Source organism: Myotis nattereri (genome assembly GCF_964212035.1).
Source record: "Myotis nattereri genome assembly, chromosome: 14".
In the NCBI taxonomy this organism is placed as follows: Eukaryota; Metazoa; Chordata; class Mammalia; order Chiroptera; family Vespertilionidae; genus Myotis; species Myotis nattereri.
The window spans coordinates 11583196-11603318 of NC_138089.1; the positions used below are offsets into that span (position 1 = coordinate 11583196).

The following is a 20123-nucleotide window of genomic DNA, read 5'->3' on the forward strand; positions in this document are numbered from 1 at the left end:
TAATTATATATGTGTTTTCTGATGGTCTTAGGTGACCCCTGTGAAAGGGTCATTTGACCCCCAAAGGAGTCGTGACCCACAGGTTGAGAACCACTGTTCTAGAGTATTATGTTATACTAGAGACCCAGTGCACGAAATTTCATGCCCTGGGATGTGGGGAGGGTCCCTCAGCCTGGCCTGCACCCTTTCATAGTCTGGGAGCCCTCAGGGGATGTCTGACTGATGGCTTAGGCCTGTGCCCTGTGGGGAGTGGGCTTAAGCCCCAGTCAAACATCCTTAGTACTGCCCAGAGGCGGGAGAGGTTCCTGCCACCACAACTGCGCTCGCCAGACATGAGCCCAGCTTCTGGCTAAGTGAAACTCCCCCTGTGGGAGCGCACTGACCACCAGGGGGCAGCTCCTGTGTTGAGTGTCTGCCCCCTGGTGGTCAGTGTGCATCATAGCAATGCTTGTTCCACCATTTGGTCAATTTGCATATTACCCTTTTATTACATAGGATGATGAACACCTGTCATTACACATTTGTCCAGACCCATAGAATGTACAGCACCAAGAGTGAATTCTAATGTAAACTAGGGGCTTTGGGTGATAAGGATGCATCAACGTAGGTTCATCTATTAAACAAACATACCACTCTGGTGGGGGAAGCTGATAATAGAGGATGTGGCCTGTGGTGGGTCGGGGGTTGTGGGGAGGAGAGGCAGGGAGTATATGGGAAATCTCCACGCCTTCCTCTCAACGTTAGCCCGGACCTAAAACTGCTCTAAATAAATAAAGTCTCATTTTTTAAAAATTTTTATAATTGAGTTGTATAGACTATGGTACTTGTATTCGAGTAACTTAAGGTCTTTACTCACAGGTAGTAATGTACACAGTTTAGCACGCTTAACTCCACAACTACAGTCCAAATGATCAGAATGTTCACTGCGCACCTTCTAGCACAGGCCCACCTGAGGGAGGTGTCCGGGGGGTTCCCAAAGTTGTTCTCTGTTGGAAGCAGTCTGCTTGATAAATGAAATGCTTGGTAGCATGAACCTTTTAAATATAAAATTTCTCTTTTGCTCTGTTGACTTCTGGTGTGTTTTTCCCCCCTTTTGGTTGCTTGAATTTTAGATTTTATCAGGAGAGAACCTTTACAAAGACAGAACCTCTAGTTATCAGTCTGTGACTTCCATGTACATTGGCAGCCATGAAAAATACAGGGTATATGGTGGTTTAAAATTGGATTTCAATAACTGACTATAGTTTGATGGTGTTTGAGTTAAGGTGGGGAGGGAGGGAATGAAGTCAACTCTTCCAGCAGCTGAATGTAGATGAGACATGTACTTAACAGAAGTCTTGGTGTCTTCCCGGTGTGCACAGGTGGCAGGTGGCCAGCAGGAGTGAGTGCAGTGCCCAGTGTGGCCTGGGCTACCGCACGTTAGACATCTACTGTGCCAGATACAGCCGGCTGGATGGGAGGACCGAGAAGGTGGATGACAGTTTTTGCAGCAGTCACCCCAAACCAGGCAACCAGGAAAAATGCTCAGGAGAATGTAACACCGGGGGCTGGCACTATTCTGCTTGGACTGAAGTGAGTTGCTTCTCTCTAAAAGACAGTCTTTTCAAGTGCTAAGTCTGATTAATGGATGAGGATGAATCAGCTAATTCATTCCTTAGGGCAGTGTTGAGAAACCCTGTGTAGCTGTACGGAAAGAGTACCATGATTGATTTATAATGCCTGACCCCATTCGAAATCTGCGAAAAAGTGCACCATGTTTAATCTGTAATGTGTGACGCGGCCATGGAATGTGGAAAACTGGGAATGGCCCACCTACTCAACAAATCACTTTTTTCATATCCCGTGGACCATTTCTAATTTTATTTTTCTATTCTCATTTATAAACCAGTTAAGTAAATTGATAATGTGAACAGAAAGTCCCCAAATGACAACCAGATTAGTTAGCTTGGTTGGTTGGTTGTGTCTTAAGGTCTGGCAGGGACAAGCCATCTCAGCCAGGATCTCGACAGTGCTTGGCAAGAAACTCGGTTTTTTTTTCATTGTCTTTTCAGTGTTCTGAAAGCTGTGATGGCGGAATCCAGAGGAGAAGGGCTGTTTGTGTCAACACCCGAAATGATGTCCTGGATGACAGCAAATGCACACATCAGGAGAAAGTCACCGTTCAGAGGTGCAATGAGTTTCCTTGTCCACGGTGGAAGTCGGGAGACTGGTCCGAGGTGAGAGGGCAGGGCTGTCATTTTCCCTGGGTCATCTCTGACATTCCAACTCCGAGCCCATCCCTCCCCCTCCCTCGGGCGGTTCAGGGTTAAACCTGCTGTGCCTTTCCTACACCTTCCATTGGGGAAACGACCCGAGTCCTCTACCCACCCCAGGACTGCCATACTGGACGGGAGGGCCCACTGGCGGCTTCAGAGGCACTGCCAGGCTAGCTGCATCACCTGCCACGGCAGCTTTTGTTAGTGATTTTGACTTTCCAGACCCGTCTCTCCTCTTTGAGCCCCAGCAAGGTCACTGCAAAGCGAACCCAGGCTTTAGGAATTATAAAGCCACATTGGCTTAGGCCTACAATAAATAATGAGGTGTCCTGCTTCCTCATCTGTAAAGTAGGAGAATCAGACCCCAGCAAGTGGCCTCTCTGACTTATCCGACCAGGTGCTAGTGGAAACGGGAAAGAGAAAGGGCCATTGGGCACTCTGGCTTTATGCCTTTCGGTCCCTGACCTGGGAAGCATAGGGCGGTGCACAGTGGAGCCCCTTTCATGCTGTTAGGCCTGTCAGCGCGCACCACTAGCATAGCCCCTGGGACCTCACCCAGCGGTGACTCCTTCCACCTTCCTTCTGGCCAGCAAATGGAAGGAAAACTGAAGTTCCCTTGTTTATGGCCAAGTCAGGAATGTGGGGAAGAGGTGTTTCCTGTCAGCACCCTCTGCGTGCACTCCCCCACCTCATCCACACAAGCACAGGGGAGCTGCTCACTTTTAGCATCAACTAGAATGTGAATCTTAAGAGGACACTATTAATGCCCCTTGAATGGCAGGCAAGCAATGGTGCATGTGCTTAACAGTGTCTTATTCTGGACAGTTACAAACAAGCTTCGTATTTTCGCTGTGAACAAGTTGCCTTCTCTTAAACCCCTGTATTGTTCTTAAAAAGATGAAAGAAGGTATTGGGTTTATTTTTCTTAGATAGCTAGTATGAACTAAAGTAGCATTTCAAATTAATTTACAAACTTGTGCAAAAATGCTTGATAAAGTGCAAGCCAGGGTTCTCAAACTATATGATATATTCAGTATGATCCAGCATTCCATAGATAAACAGACTGGGAAGCAGACAACAACATATTAATGATCCTCCCTGGGTAGTGAGATTTGGGGATCACTCTAGATTTCTCTTTTATGTTTTTCTGTACTTTTCAAGCTTTTTACAATGAGTATAGACAATAGCAGTAATTATATTTAATACTAGAGGCCTGGTGCATGAAATTCGTGCCCGGTTGGGGGCGGGGGTCCCCTCAGCCCAGCCTACACCCTCTCCAATCTGGGACATCCTTCTCACAATTTGGGACCACTGGCTCCTAACTGCTCACCTGTCTGCCTGCCTGATCGCCCCTAACTGCCCCTCCTAACAGCCTGATCACCCCTAACCACCTCTGCCTGCCAGCCTGGTTGCCCCCAACTGCTCCCCCCTGCTGGCCTGGTCACCCCCAACTGCCCATCCCCACCAGCCTGGTCACCCCCAACTGCCCACCCTGCTGGTCACCCCACACAGCCTGCTGTTCAGTCATTTGGTCGTCCCTCACTAACACCCTGGCCAGCCTTGACGCCCCATGGTTGTTACTGTTACTGTGACTGTGTCCTGGACAGTTTGCATATTCCTCTATTATTAGCATAGATTTACTAGATGGACATGGGGCAAGCACTTTAGTTGGGTTTGCTTTCACTTAGTTTTCACAGATCTTGGCGGCAGGTGCTACTGTCCCCCTGGTACAGATGAGAAAACTGGGGTACAGAGCTCACTTGGCCTCTGAATTAAAACCCGGACCGGTCTGACTCAGTTCCCCGCACTTAACTCCCTCACTAGGAACCTGTGAACGCAGCTCTTCAGTACCTCAGAGCATGGTGCTGAGTCAGGTTTCTTCTGGAATCTGTATAAATGCAGAGTGAATGAATGAATGAATGAATGAGCATCGCTATCCCTCAGGGTGCTGAGAGAGAGGAATTGCTGTGGGAAAGAGCACTCCTGTTCCTGCTGGTCAGGAGTGGCCCGGGACCCCCAGGGGCTGAGAAGTGGGCCTGACTGGCTGTGCTTTCGTTGCAGTGCTCGGTCACCTGCGGGGAAGGGCGCAAGCGCCGGCAGGTGTGGTGTCAGTTCGGCGAAGATCAATTAGACGACAGAATCTGTGACGCGCAGACCAAGCCAGCCTCCGTGCAGACCTGTCAGCAGCCAGAATGTGCGTCCTGGCAGGCAGGTCCCTGGGGACAGGTATTTCAAAGATCAAGTTCTTAACTGCATTCTTTCCTTTCACCTGGAGAGCGCTTACCGCGGGCGTGCCAACGGCAGACCTTGCCGCCGGGTCTGACTGCCCTGGGCCTTTGTGCTCTGGGCCCAGCAGGAGAAACTCTGCACCTATTCTACCCCACTTCCCGGGTTGCCCTGGCCCTCCTGCAGCTGACTGTCCCCTGTACAGACCCACATGCCTGTCTACTCTCTGGGATTAAAACCAGATTGAGACACGAGCATTGGAACTTGTCACAACAGATCTGGAGTCTGGCGGACGTTATCCTCTCATGTGTCCTGTGTGTCTGTCACAGAAAAAGGGCCCAGCCCCAGCATCTTAGGCAGGAGGGTCTGGAGTGGGATTTCGATGGGACGTTGTGGTTCCCATTGTTGTGTTTCCAAAGCTCACCTCTCATAAGTAAGTCAGACTGTTCGAACAGATTCATCAGGTCAAAGGCTACAGAATCATCTCGCTTTGCAAGAATCTCTTCCGAGTGGGTTTTAACTCTTGACTAGACCTGCATTAAAGGAGACAGTGGAAGTCTCCCTGGCACTTGCAGTGGAGAAGCCACTGCTCTTGAGATTAAGTCCTTCCCAATATGGAAACAAAAAGCATTCTGGTCCTATTTCAGTAGCTCTCTGGGTTCCCAGGGGAAGCAAAGCAGCTGTCTGCTGTCACTTACGTAATACCTCAAAGAATGACTCTCCTTCCGTGCGGTCCAGCCCCAGCTTCAGCCATTTCATTCCTCCAGTTGACATCTTCATTTCCATGCCTGCGGTTTCTGTCATTAGCATCAACACTCTTCCAAATGCTCCCCATTGCCCAGCGTCCCCAGTTAAAACATGGCTGATCACTCTGCATACACACGCCCACCTCTAATCTCGCCTTCTCTTTGTCTCCATCCACATAACTCTTAGGGAGTCCTCAGAGGAAAGATGCACAGCTCAGGGTCGCTGGTAAGATTGGAAGATAACATCTGTTAGAACTGCTGGATCTGTTTTTACCCCTGTCCACACCAGACTAGTCCTAGCTAGAGATTTGTTCTTCCTTTGCCTGAACATGCAATTCAGGGCCACAGAATAATGTTTTTTAAAATATTGTGTAAGAGTCATGCCTGTTCATAAGAAAAATTTTGCTAGATGTTATTTATCAAAAAGAAGAAAACCAAACATACTTCTAACTCTGCACTGCAGAGATTACATTATTAATATGTATATGATTTTCTTAAAACATTTTTATACAAAGTATTTTTATAATATTAAAATTAGACTTGGGCTTTTTTAATTGAAGTAAAATTCATGTACAAAATTAACCACTTCAAAGTGAACAAGTCAGTGTCATTTAGTGCGTTCATGGTGTGCAACCACCACCTGTGTCTACTTCCAGAACATTCCCATGGCCCCCAGAACACTCACTGAGCAGTTACTCCCGTCTGCTCCTCCCTGGAGCCCCTGGAGCCCACAGTCTGCTTTCTGCCTCCATGTATTTACTTATTCTAAGTATGTCATATAAATGGGATCATGCAATATTGGACCTTTTGTGTATGGCTCTTTTATGTAGCATGTTTTTAGGGGTGATCCACATTGTAGCACACCTCTTTACTCTGTTCCTTTTTATGGCTGTGTAATATTCCATTGTATGGGTATATCACACTTGTTTATCCAGTCATCCCTCATTGGATATTTGGGTTACTCACGCCTCTTGGAGATTGTGAATTATGCTGCTATGAATGAGTGTTCTTTTTAGTAGCTGATTTCAATTCTTTGGGGCATATACCTAAGAGTGGTGTTGATGAGTTATGTGGTCATTCTGGGTTTAACGTTTTAACCACCAGTTTACCACAGAACCCGCATCCTTTTACATTTCTACCAATAACACACAAAGGTTCCAGTTTATCTACATCCTTGCCAACACTTCTTATTTTCCCACTTTTTAATTATGACACCTAAGGTTTTGACTTGTATTTCCCTAAGGACTTGTTGGCCATCTTTTCATGAGCTTGTTGGCCATTTGTATATCTTCTTTGGAAAAATGTCTATTCAAGTCCTTATCCTATTATTAAAATTTTGTAATTGTGGTTAAATACCGATAACATAAAATTTACCATCCTTACCATTTTTAAGTGTATAGTTCAATAGTCTTGAGTATATTTATATTGCTGTGCAACCAATATCCAGAACTTTTCATCTTGCAAAATGAAAATCCTACCCATTGCCCTGGCCAGGTGGCTCAGTTGGTTGGAGCATCAGCTTATACACCAGAAGGTTGTAAGGCTCAATCCCCAGTTGGGGCGCATACATATAGGTGGCAACAAATCAATATTTCTTTCTCACATCAATGTTTCTCCCCCCCCCTCTCTCTCCCTCTCTTAAATCAATAAAAATAAAATCCTCAGGAGAGAATTAAATTTAAAAAAACCTCTACCCATTAAATAACTGCCCATTTGCCCTCCACCCAGCCCCTGGCAACCACTAGTCTGCATTCTCTATGTGTCCGAGCCAGCTCAGCCAAGGGGTCGCAAGCCTGAGGGAGGGTGGCGAAGGATGAAGAAAAGACAGACCAAGGGAGTAAGCTGGGTCTAGGGCAGTGATGGCGAACCTATGACACGCGTGTCAGAGGTGACACGCGAACTCATTTTTTTGGTTGATTTTTCTCTGTTAAATGGCATTTAAATATATCAAATAAATATCAAAAATATAAGTCTTTGTTTCACTATGGTTGCAAATATGAAAAAATTTCTATATGTGACACGGCACCAGAATTAAGTTAGGGTTTTTCAAAATGCTGACACGCCGAGCTCAAAAGGTTCGCCATCACTGGTCTAGGTGGATCTTCCTGTGCCTGGCTGAGGCCTCAGAGAGAGATCCAGAGGCAAGCTGAGCCTTTATTTTATAGCCAGAGGTAAATAAGGTAGTAGTCACCATAGTTACAATGTTCTTGTGAGTTTCACTTATTTTGGCAGCACTTGCTGCATCTCCCTCAGCCCATTAGCTACCCAGATAAGATCTAGGGAGTGTCATAAGGTCAAGCCTAATTATGCTAAGAGGGCGCTGCCCTCTAAACTGGGACTTGTTTGTGGCTTTGCCAACAGGTTAGTCCGAGGCTTAACCCTATAGCCACACCCTACATCTATGCATTTGACTATTCTGGATGCCTCTGGAAGTAGAATCATTATCTGTCCTATTGGGACTGGATTATTTCATAGACATAATATCATTTTCTTCCTAAAAGTTTTAAGGCTGAATAATAATCCATTGTGTGTATGTAGCATACTTTGCTTATGCATTCGTCTGTTGAAGGACACTTGGGTTGCTTTCATTTTTTGGCTATTGTGACTAATGCTGCTACTAATACATGTGAGTATATTAATCTCTCTTTGAGACTCTGTTTTCAATTCTTTTGGATATATACCTAAAAGAGGAATTTCTGGGTTGTATGGAAATTCTATATTAAATTCTTTGAGGACCTACCATACTATTTGTCATGGTTCTGGTAACTATAGTGTGAAAGGTGTAAAAATTATTGAAATGTATTCTCCTCCTTCCATGGATTCACAGTTAAGGAACTGAACTCCTACAGTATCATTTCAATGGAGATAGAAATAATTTCAAGCGTTGTGATAATTTGTATAAAGCAGGATTGCCTACTTTACCTAATTTCTTTGGGTGCCTACCCTCTGGCCACAGTGATGGAACTATTTTTTCTCTTGTAGAATGTTATGTGGAAAATAAGGGGAAGAGAAATGTTGCTGAATCGTATATACTTGTGTTTTGTTCCTTTCCCCCAGTGCAGTGTCACTTGTGGACGGGGATACCAGCACAGAGTGGTGCAATGCATCGTTGGGACCTATGGCGTGTCAGTGGTGGATGTCAATGTCTGCAGCGCAGCAGCTAGACCAGCTGAGGTCCAGGTGAGTCTCCTTCGTTCAACTCCCTTATTGGCTTTGGGCACTGAGATGCCAAAATTTCCTAGAGGCTCTTTTGATAGGCAAATATGTAGGTAGAGAAAACCGTTCATTAAATTGTTCTGGATTTACTTATTTGTTACATTTTTAATCTAGTATTTTGATGTAGCAGTTTTGTTCTTCTCTGGTCATTTGGAATGTATGTAGGTTTGATTCTGATTCTTATTGGATGGCAGATGTTGATTGTTGGGTGTTTTTTTCTTCGTTGTTTTAATGATTTCAACATAAGGTTCAGCAAATAGTGTCGTCTGTTCAGGCAGCAGGTCCCGGTGCTGGCTTGTTCCTGCATCTCACTATCGACTGTGCTCTTGAGGTTCTTACCTGTGCGCGTGTCGGTGTGCTGGAGATATTGTATAACAGTGGCTACTGTCTATCTCTGCCCAACTTGACATCAAGTTGGTGGCTTGGACTAGCCATGGTGAGAGTATTTACAGCACAGAAGTCAGCAAATATTACATATTCCAGGGTTTTATTCACTGTTTGGTTGATTATTTAGACGTAAGAAGGTGATGGAGAAAATAGCAATCATGCAAATAAAACTTAAAAGAGTCTAGTGTCCGTAGCTGTTACATTATGAATAGCACAAAAATTAAAGAAATATTTTTCCGGTGTTTGAAAATCACTATCTGGTTTCACAAAGAAATCGCTCATGGCATTGGTGAATGAGCCACGTTTGTACGTACATCTTTATTGCTTCACTTTCACCTTATGCTTAAAAGTAAACAAAACATCAGCTAACATTTATGTCAGAACCACACTTGTCTGGCAATTACAACCATAGTTTGGGAACAGATTGCAGAGTTTAGCAAAAATCATCAAAGCTATTCTGTGAGAATCAATTGACTGTATGGAATTCTAAATGAAGAATTCTATACTTTATTGTTATTTGTAAATTGTATGCTGTGTATCCTTTATATCAGTAAAATTTATAAGAGGCATATATGTGCATGTGTAAACATATATCTCTCTACACAAAAACATGCACATGTTTTCCTTGAGAGCTCGTTGGCGATCACTCCCCAGCACACCACTCTGTGTGGGCCTTGATTTGGGCTTCCTTTTTTGTGAAGCAGAGACTTGGGTTTGCACATCAGCTTTGCTAATTGCCGAAGACCAAATCTGAGCACAGACCATGCCCAGAACTTGTGCTCCCAGGCTCCATCCGGCAGGGCACGGGCCCTGTACTGACACCCTTAGTCTATGCATGTCGCCATGGTTGTCTGGGGAGGAGGCGTGTCAGAAAAATAAAGGAATAGGGCAGTGCCGTCCATGCTGTCACTGCTGATCAATTAACCAAACACAACTTATGAGTTGTGTCGTCTTTATTTTTATTATTTTACTGAAATATTTCAAATCACCATATTATATAGGCCTGTACTGCTAAGTATTACATCTGAGCAGCCAGGAAGTAAGGACTTAGCAGCTCCCTTAGAAATTCATAACATACATTTCTCTCTCAACTGTTTCATAATATCCATGGGACTAGAGGGCAGCCCCACAGTTGCAGCACGTGACTCATTTCTTCTCAGTATGAAAATATCGCTGTGGCTTTCTCTGGACCATGGACAGAGGAATAGGTGAGGTCAGAATGTCCCATTCAGATCCTAAGCTCCCTGAAGTCAAGGATGCCTCCTTCTCCCAGCCCTTCACACTGTGCATAACATCGCAGGCGTTTTACGGACGAATATTGAACCAAAGAACATTTGCTAACCGCTGAGGCTGGGAGTGAATGTGAGGAGGGGTGTGCTTCTCTTTTCCTATTTGTAAGTCTGGGAATGTTATCTACACACCGATGGCCTCATTCATTAGAGGGGTGTTTCTCTGCAGTGATTGAGGGGTGTCATATAAACCTAGTCATCGGAATATGGAATATAGCTCTTCTATCTAGATTTGACCTTCAGGACCTCAGGAGTTATCTTTAAGTAAACTCAGAAAGCAAGTTCATGATCAGCGAATTCTGATGAGGAAACTAATTGAAGTTTGGGAACAAAGTTTGGCCTTCAGAATTTTGAAAAATTAACAATTGATCACTTTAAAAGGATATTCTGCTCTTTCCCAACTTATCTGCCATTTTACAATATTTTTTCCTCTTTCCACTTGAACAGGTTAGTAAATATGGTATTAAAAATCATTAAGTAGACACCTAAAAGGCGCCCACAAATTGACTCAAATTATATTCCATTTACAATTAATGAAATTGGGGCTGGCCTTGGCCAGTGCGGCTCAGTTGATTGGAGTGCCATCCAGTTCACTGAAAGGTCACGGGTTCAATCCCCAGTCAGGATGCATATGGGAGGCAGCCAATCGATGTTTCCCTGTTACATTGGTGTTTCTCTCTTTTTCTCCACCCGCCCCTCCCCCCCATTTTCACTCTTTCCATAAATCAATGATTTTTTAAAAGATTTTTTTAAAAAAGAAATTGGAGCTGACAGATAGCATGTTACTTGATATCTCTCAAAATCACACACAAATCTGAAGTGTTAGAATTTTCAGTTTTTCTATTTTTCTTTGCCATGACCATGAAAGAGTGCACTGACGTAAAGGTAACTGGTGTCCCCCCTTCTCACATCTAGGACTGCGAATTGCCACCTTGTCACCCTCCGCCGGCTGTCCCCGAAGCAAGGAGGAACACGCACGGCGCCCCAAGAACCCAGTGGAGATTTGGGTCTTGGACTCCAGTAAGAGATCAGATGGGAGGAGCTGTCGGGGGGGGGGAGGTGCTCTCTGACATGACCATGGAAAGTGGATCACTGTCCAGGTAGCGACCGCCTCCAGTAACATCTCTGCATGATTTTGCTCCAACACCCAGTGCTCAGCCACCTGTGGGAAAGGGACCCGGATGAGGTATGTCAGCTGCCGGGAAGAGGACGGCTCCGTGGCTGATGAGAGCGCCTGCACGGCCCTGCCGCGACCACTGGCAGAGGAGGAATGTGTGGGGACCCCCTGTGGCCAGTGGAAGGCTTTGGACTGGAGCCCTGTAAGCGAGAGAATTTGGGGGCTGGGGGCGGATTGGGGAGCAGTAAGGGGGAGGACTAATAGGAGGCCTCAGATGGCCATGGGTAATATTTTAGAATCGGACTTAGATTGTGATTTTAATCGTGCTTCATATATGTGCAGCTGGTATAAATCTTAGCCAGGTGTACAAGAAATGCACATTTAAAAAAACATGTAAATCAATTTACAATGGACACAAGCCCCTCTCCAGTGGGGCTGAATGGAAACCAGTCACATCAGAATGTCGTAGGTGTGTATGGGACCCACAGTGGCGAAGTCTGGGTGCCTCCTGCACCCTGCGGTCCCTTGGAGTCCAGTGGCTCTGGGCTTCGCTGCCAAGAGTAGACAGTGAGAACCCTCCTCCGGGGCTGCGACCTGGCCTCTGTGCACACCAGGCAGCATCTACGGGATTTTCCAAAAGTGAAAAAGTATTTGTCTTCAGGCAACTTCTGCTTTCTGCCCTGTCAAAACCAGAGTCCAGGAAATACAAACTGAGGATAGGCGAGTCCAGGAAATACAAACTGAGGATAGACGAGGAGACATCAGGAGGAAAACAGGCTAATATGTCAAAGACATCATAACGTATGTAAAATTTGAGAGGCGGATGCAGACAGAGCTGTGTGCACACCCAGGCCTTGTCGTTTACTGGCCGCGTGGCCTGAGCTGTCCGGTTGAAGACCTGGAGCCTTAGTTTCTTCTGCTCTCCAGAGAAGACCAAAAAGTACCTACCTCCAAGGTTGTGGTGGGAATTATTTGAGATTATATATGTTCAAATATGTAGCACAAAGTAGATGCTCAATAAATGATAGGTAATCTCATCCTCATGCTTTGAGTCTCCAAACATACATACATACATACATACATACATACATACATACGTCGGGTACAACTGTTTACTCAGCAGGTATTTGTTAAAGCTCACTGGACAAAGAGCAGTGAACAACCGATAATAAACTCCTTGCCTTCATGGAGATTATTTCAACCACTGAGAAAATGAGAAATAGGTATGTGATATAGAACAGGGAGTGATGCTGGTAAGTGCAGGGATACTTTAGCCCAGGAATGGCCTAGAGCAGCCGTGGGCAAACTATGGCCTGCAAGCCAGATCTGGCCTGTTTGAAATGAATAAAGCTATTGAAAAAAAAGACCGTACCCTTTTATGTAATGATGTTTACTTTGAATTTATATTAGTTCACACAAACACTCCATCCATGCTTTTGTTCCAGCCCTCCGGTCCAGTTTAAGAACCCATTGTGGCCCTCGAGTCAAAAAGTTTGCCCACCCCTGGCCTAGAGAAAGCTGGGACATGCTCTCAGACAAGGTGGTCGGGAAAGGACTGACGTTGATTGAGCAGGACTGAGGGAATGAGGGAGTGAGCCACGTGGGTACCCATGTGGAACAGCAGGTGCACCCGCCTGAGATGTGCGTGTCCTTGGCGGGTTAACGAAGCATCCAAAAGGCCATTTGGCTGGAACGCAGGGAGTGGAGAGTGATAGGAGGTGTGTCAAAGCAATAGCTGGTGGCCATATCACGAAGGGTCCATAATTCAAGTAAGGACTTTGGACCTTGACTAATGTCCAACGGGGAAGAAGACATGCTCTGACATGACCGTAGAAAGTGGATTGCTGTCCAGCTAGCGGCTGATTCTAATAACATTTCTACACTCCTTTGCTCCAACGCTCAGTACTCAGCCACTTGTGGCAAAGGGACCCAGATGAGGCATGTCAGCTGCCAGGATGAGGAATTGGAAAGTCACTTGTCATTGGAGGGAATGACATGGCATGGCTTTTGTTTGCAAGGGTCACTGTTGTGATATGGAGATAGCAGACCTGGGGTCAGGGTCAAGGTTATAAGCAGGAGCCCACAGGGAAGGCTACTGCAGTAGTCCCGGCAAGGGAAGATGATGGCTTGGACGAGAGAGGTGATGGAGGAGGTGGTGAGAAGTGGCTGGGCTGGGGTTATGTTTTGACCTCTGAGCTAAATCATTTCTTAATGAAATGGGACGGGATGGGAAGAAAAGGGAGGAGACAAGGTTTTGACCTGGTCAACTGGGTGAGGAGGGGACAATTTACAAAACATGCACATTCATGAGTTCCTGACTGCTGAGTGACTGACCCCTTCTCTTCCTGACCGTTCCCTCTAGTGTTCCGTGACGTGTGGGCACGGTAGGACGACCCGGCAAGTGATGTGTGTGGACTACAGTGACCACGTGATTGATCAGAGCCAGTGTGACACAGATTATATCCCAGAAACCGCGCAGGACTGCTCGCTGCCACCGTGCCCGCGCCAGGCCCCAGACAGGGGCCTTGCTCAGCACCCTTTCCAGAACGCGGGCTACCACCCCAGGAGCCTCGGCCCCAGCCAGACCCACGTGCTGGGGGGGAACCAGTGGAGGACCGGCCCCTGGGGAGCAGTGAGTGTGACGAGTCTTTTCCTAATTTGCCTTCTTCTCCCACCGGAGGCGGTGTTGGGGGTGCAGTGGGGCATGGACTAGAAACACCTTTGGAGCATTTTTTCTCACAACATGCATTTTCGCTTGTTTTGGGGGTGAACCGCAGTGGGTTCATTGCAGTCCCTGAGAAGGCGTCACAAGCTCCCTTGACTGGGGGGAGAAGGGAGTGTCCCTGCTGGGTGCGGTGGCCTCCAGAAGGCCCTGTGAAGGCCACGATGCAGGAGCCTGGGGGTGTTAAAGGGGCAGAGACGCTTTTCTGAAAGGGAGAGCTTCGCGAGCCTCATTTTCCTTTTCGCTATTTCCCAGACCCGTGAGGTGTCAGAGCGTGTGGCAGTAGATCATTGTCCTGGGGGAGGGGTGGGTGACACAGGAGGCCGGGTGAAATCTGAGCTGAAAGGGGAAGTAGCATCCTCTTCGAGCCTCAGTTCCCTCCTCTGTAAAACAAAGTGAACCATCGTTCTGGCTTTGCTGGGCTGTAAGAATCAAATGCAACCATGCCAATAAAGTGCTTGGCACGCTGCATGCCACGGAGGGAGACCGTAATAGATGTCAGCCATCATCTTTATTATTACCATTGTCCTTCAAATCGAGGAGACCTTGAAAAATATCCAGTATTCGAAGAAAAGATATACTTTGGAATGTTTTATTTTTTACTAAATAATTTTCAAAAAAAAAAAGATGACATTGTGGTGACTGGCCATGTCTCATGAAGCCGCAGGGAGCCAGGAAGCACGGCCTGCGGAGTCAGGGCTGACCCGTCACTCGGGGTCTTCTTTCTGGTGATTCGCTACGTTTCCTTCTAGTCCTGCTAATTGTGTATAATTATGTGTGGACTCAAAAGGATTAGAAGGCGGCTGTCTGTTTCTCACGTGGCTGTTCAGGGAGTCACACCGACGCTCCGGGATTCCTGACCAGCCGCGGCACATTTGCGAGTGTGGGTTGTCCCTCGGCCAAGTGGCTGGACCTTTGCCATCTCCTGCTCCCGGCTTGCTTCCTGCTTGTCTCCCTTCGCCTGGCTCAGAAGGGAATCAAAGGGTGACTAAGGGAGGTACCCACAGGGTGTCCCAGTTCTTCTGATTGAAGAGTACGGAACGCATGCATGTGTGTTCTAAGGATAGCCCTAGGAAGTTCTTAAAAAACATTTGAAAGCTGTTCTTATTTGGGACTGCATTTGGGAAAGTGCATTCCTTTCAGACGGAATGCTTCTGCCCTGGGCAGAGTTCCCAATTAGGGAGGATTAGGTCACCTTTTGCAGCCGTGGGCAGCACCATTCTTCCCCCCAGTGTGCCTGTTTTTTGTTTGGGGATTTTTTCTAAGTTAAGGACCATGATTCTCAGGCCGGCCTGTGCTGCCTGACCTGCTCTCAGGAGTGTGCGGGGTCTTCCTGCCTCCGTGGCAGAAAAGGCAGCAAAGAATCCTGAACACGAGAGAATGCGAATGTCAAGTTTATGCTGGATTCTAGAGTAAGGACCTCGTTTTACACTAGATTTCGCAAACCCTGTGTGAGGTTTTCTGTGTGTTCTCAATTCGGGGTCTCTGGTTGCAAGCAAAAGAAACGAAAACTGACTCAAGTAAAAGCATTCACTTAGCCCCAGCACAAGCAGGGACCTGAGCACCTTCGGGGATCTAGCTCAGGCTTTGGCAGTTCTCTTCTGCAAAGGGCCAGACAGTGACATTTTTATCTCTGTGGACCATACAGTCTCTGACACAACTAACCAGCTCTGCTGCTGTAGCAGCACAAAAGCAGGCACAGACAATACATGGACAGGCATGGCTGTGTTTCAATAAAACTTTATTTATAAAAACAAGTGGCAGGCCAGATTTGGCCCTCAATTTGGCCCTCCGGCTGGGGTTTGCCAAATCCTGATCTAGATGGACCAGTAACTAAAGAATAACTTCTTTAAGGACTTTCTGTCTTAATGAATCCCTTTCACCTCTGAACCACCCTTGAGTTACTCTACTCGGTATTCAAATTCCCAAATGAGTCTGATTGGTCCAGCTTGTTCCACGTACAGCTTGACCAGGGATGGGCAGAGTATCTTAATAGACAGGCCTTACAAGAGAATTGTGCTGCCAGTTGTAGGGGAAATATATGGCACAGGTAAGATGTCCCTACCTCTGGGTTTTCTAAAGGCCATTTTTCCTTGTTTTGTGCAGCGGGGATAATAGGAGCAGGGCTTTGTTCAACGTCTACCAAGAAAAATATGTCATCTAAAGAGAATAGGAAACTTGTTAACAAAAGAGGGACCACAAGAAATTCTGCAACCTAGGCACTGTTCCCGGGCAACACTCCACGTGTGTGCGGGAGGAGAGAGACCCAGGCCCGCCTGGGTTTGGAAATGTGCGGTGCGATTCCAGGGCTGGGCCGTTCAATTGCTTGGCCCCCCTAGGAGCACTCTCGCCACCTTTCCGTCAGAGCCTCAGGAGGAAGCATCTGATTGGCCAATGGAGCTGTAAATGAGGGACCGTGCTTGCTCCCCTGGGCTGTATTGAAGGGGGTAGCCTGTGGCTTATAGAGGTACCGATTCCAGAAACGTGAATGGAACCAGCAATAAAACCTGAGACCAGTGTTCTGGGAGTGACAGGGAAGTCCGTGATGCCATTGAGCCCTCCCTTGAGGAGTTTACCATTTTGTTGGGCCATAACACTCACAGGAGGCTTAATAAAGGAATGATACAAGATTTTGTTATGAAGGGAAAAATTCAAAGGCCAGAAGATATATTCCAAAACTATTTATATGTGGAAGAGCCTCCCAAACATTTTAAATTCTCGTCCCCAAACAAAGCTAATTAAAATAATAGTTCTCTGTGTTTTTTATTATGGATTAAGCTGTTTAAAAAGTAGAAAACAAATATTTTCAAGTTTAGAGTAAGTGTACCAGACCATCTGAAAATAGAGGTAGAATATTTTAAAACATTCAAAAACTTAGGTAATCGAAAATTCCCTAAATATTTTCTCAGACAGAATTCATAAATCTATTTTCTTCCTTTATACATGTTTTAAACTTAAACCCAATATATTTTTAAGCCACTCATATTTTAACAAGCATCGGTAGGGAAATTGAACTGAGGGCCAATGTAATAAGCAAAGCACATTCAGATGGTTATAAGAAAAAGCTGACCAGCAAGAAGCAGTATTGGCAGGTATTTTGAAATAACGCAGGTGTGGGCTGAGGTGTGATAGAAAGCACAAGTCAGCCACCAGAACCCGGAACTCAAAACATTGTCGCCAGTGCATTGGAGATGATAAGTGGTGGGAATGGCTTTGCTCTGAGGACTAGATGGTTATCACATAGGCGAACTGTGAGGGGTCAGAGTGAAGGATACTAGCAAACACATTGGGTTTCAAAAGATAACGAAGTTATGGGAAGAAAAACACACTGAAGATGTAGATAAATAAGAGAGCTATGAGAAGCCCGCGTGGGAACCTAGCTGCAATGCAAACATAATTCTAGGAACAGCCATGAGAGGGAGTGCTAGACTGAGCCTCCATTCGGAGAGAGGTTGGTCCCTATGGAATTCAAGGGAGTTCATTGGGAAATAGAAATAAGGAAGGGAACAAACCTTGCTACCATCCGCCACGAAAGCAGACCCTATTGTGAAGGGAGAGATGGGAACATGACTTGTGAGAAACTGACGTCTAAGTGGTGCTCCATGTAAGTGAATGAGTTAACATGAAAGCTTCGTTTCCACAACTGGCTACTCGTTAAGCGTTAAGCATGTCATTTGACTCCCGGGCTGTAAGGGAAGCCCCAAGTTGGTTCTAAATGAGCACTTGGACTTTTGGAAAGAAAAGACTTTCTCAGTAGACTGGGGGTCAGTCCACACCTGTGTACCTGTCAGAGGCCAGGAGAAGATAAAGGAGGACCATAAATAAGGCTGCTTTGGAAACCACCGCACATTATCACTCATAGACATGTACTGAACACTGACATGTACAAATAAAGGTTTATAAATGTCCATTGGACATTGATCGGACACCTGCTCAAGGCCTAACGCGTACAAAGGAGAAGCACGTTTCTGCCCTCGGGGTATTTATTTTAAGACTTGCACATGAAACAACCTCACAGAAGGGAAGTTCTCACAATTGCTTTCTGTCCATTGTGAACAATTTCTGCCCCACTTGCCTCTGACCTTCCCCTCAGCTGTTTTTTATGATCCTAAAATGGAAATCGAGATGAGGATTGACCTGTTGACTGATGTCTGATGTGTTCAGTGTTCTAGTACCTGTGCTGGCGGGTCCCAGCGGCGTGTCGTTGTATGTCAGGATGAGAACGGATACCCCGCAAGTGACTGTGTGGAAAGAATCAAACCCGATGAGCAAAGAGCCTGCGAGTCCGGCCCATGTCCGCGGTGGGCTTATGGCAGCTGGGGAGAGGTGAGAGTAAAGGCCCTTTGTACGTGCTTTGGGAAAAACAGTAATTTTGCTGACCAAGTTGTGTTATTGTTCATAGTTTATTTGAAGGAAGAAGAACTAGCTCCAGTTAAAGCTTCTTTATTTTGGAATTAACTAGGAGACCTGTCTTAATGCTAGACTACTTTAAAAGTGCATTTTTGATCAATTATAGACAGCTTGATTAAGCAGGTTAGAAAAATGAGGAAAGAATGCAGATAAATGCTAATTTATATTGTTAACCTCTGCTGGTTAAAAAATGGAGGAATCTTTTAAAGTGATTGAAAATATATGTAAAATTCGTCAATGGAAATGTTGCCATCTTCTTCATAGTTTTGGGGTCTTTTGATACACTCTTATTCTCATGGTGTAATCTGTCATTATTTCAAACCCCAGATAAAACCAGAATTAATAGGTTCTGTTCTTCCTATCAAAGGTGACTCATTTTAAACATGGCAGTGAATAATTAGCTGTATTCTCAAATAATGAAATTCTTCAGCTATTATCTTTTAGACCTTTCTAAAGAGTTGCCTGCTATGACTGATGAAAGACGATAGAGTTTTTGGACCAGGGAAAACTGGGTACCAGTCCCAGCCTTGGAACGTTGCCAAACATCTGTATCCTCTTCTATACGTGGGAATGATAATGGCATCAACTTCATAATAATCATGACTGTTATTTGAGAGAGTACATGTCAAATGCCTAGCACATAGCCTTCAAGCAAAGTCAACTGCTATGATACAAGTTATTAGTAGTAGTAATAATTATTGTTATGATTAGCATTACTATCATTATTAAATGGGCTTTCGACCACTATTGCATGTAGGGCTTATATACTTATTGTTTTGTGTTTAACTAACCAAGAAAATATCTCTCTACTTTTGAATTTACAGGGAAATCACATATTGAAAGCTTCTTGAGTGTTTCTGTCTTGACAGTACAATTTATAATAATGAAAGTGTAATATGCTAATTAGGACAACTTTTTGGATGAAGCCAAGGCTGGGAGGGAAGCCCGGGTCCCGGGTGCCGGAGGGAAGCCGGTGCTGGCAGCCGGGGGAAGGAAGGCCTACTCTTGCACGAATTTCATGCATTGGGCCTCTAGTTTATAAAATAAAACATGAGGATTAACATCTTGGAGACCCCAGTGCCAAAGGGGGTGGGGGAGGAAGCAAATGAACTGGTTGGGCCCACTAGTGCCCCTGGCTAATGGGAATCGTGTCCATATGTCACGGTTTCATGCACGCAGCCCAGTAGTCCTGGGCAGTCCCATGGAGGTTTCTGTTGACTTTCGTTGACAGTGCGTCATTCTGGAGGCCTTGGCTGAAAGGCAGGAAGGGGGAGTCAGGCTTTGAGAGTCGTGTATCATGGTTTTCCCAAAACTCCTCAAAAGCTGTGTCCTGTGGGGCCCATGATTAAGCTTCTGTCATTGGACTGGAGCCAGGAGAGGGCAGGCATTGGCGGGATGCTTGCTGTCAGCACAGACCAGATCATCCGGATTCTGCGGGAGATCTGGCCCTGGCACAGCAGGGAGGCCGCCCGTCGGTGTTCCTGGAAGTGAGCACAGGGGTTCCGTCCAAGAAACACATCTCGTCCCTGCCTCGGAAGTTCGCATCCAGCCAGGAGTCAGAACCCGATCCAGCAACCCGCCACGCTGGGCGTTCATCCGCGGGGAGGGTCAGAGTGGTGCTAAGATTGGGAGATAACGTAAAATAGCTTCTCGTAAAGATTGGCATCCCAGAACAGCCAGAGGTTGGCGCAGCTTCTGAGAGGTTGCCAGGAAGTAAAACTCGCCAAGTCATTACTATTTCCTTTAGGTGGAACT

General features: G+C 45.9%; 1 protein-coding gene across 1 annotated transcript in view; it reads left to right on the plus strand.

The window, feature by feature from the left end:
- The window catches only part of ADAMTS9 (ADAM metallopeptidase with thrombospondin type 1 motif 9), a gene marked incomplete at its 5' end in the record, with an annotated part of 167331 nt that overhangs the window by 78044 nt on the left and 69164 nt on the right, over nt 1-20123 (plus strand). Inside the window, 8 exons of the mRNA XM_081106532.1 lie at nt 1362-1572; nt 2052-2216; nt 4317-4481; nt 8285-8407; nt 11035-11139; nt 11271-11438; nt 13599-13868; nt 18123-18284. Of these exons, the coding sequence (XP_080962658.1) occupies nt 1362-1572; nt 2052-2216; nt 4317-4481; nt 8285-8407; nt 11035-11139; nt 11271-11438; nt 13599-13868; nt 18123-18284 (1369 nt within the window). The remainder of the gene's footprint in view (nt 1-1361; nt 1573-2051; nt 2217-4316; nt 4482-8284; nt 8408-11034; nt 11140-11270; nt 11439-13598; nt 13869-18122; nt 18285-20123) is intronic.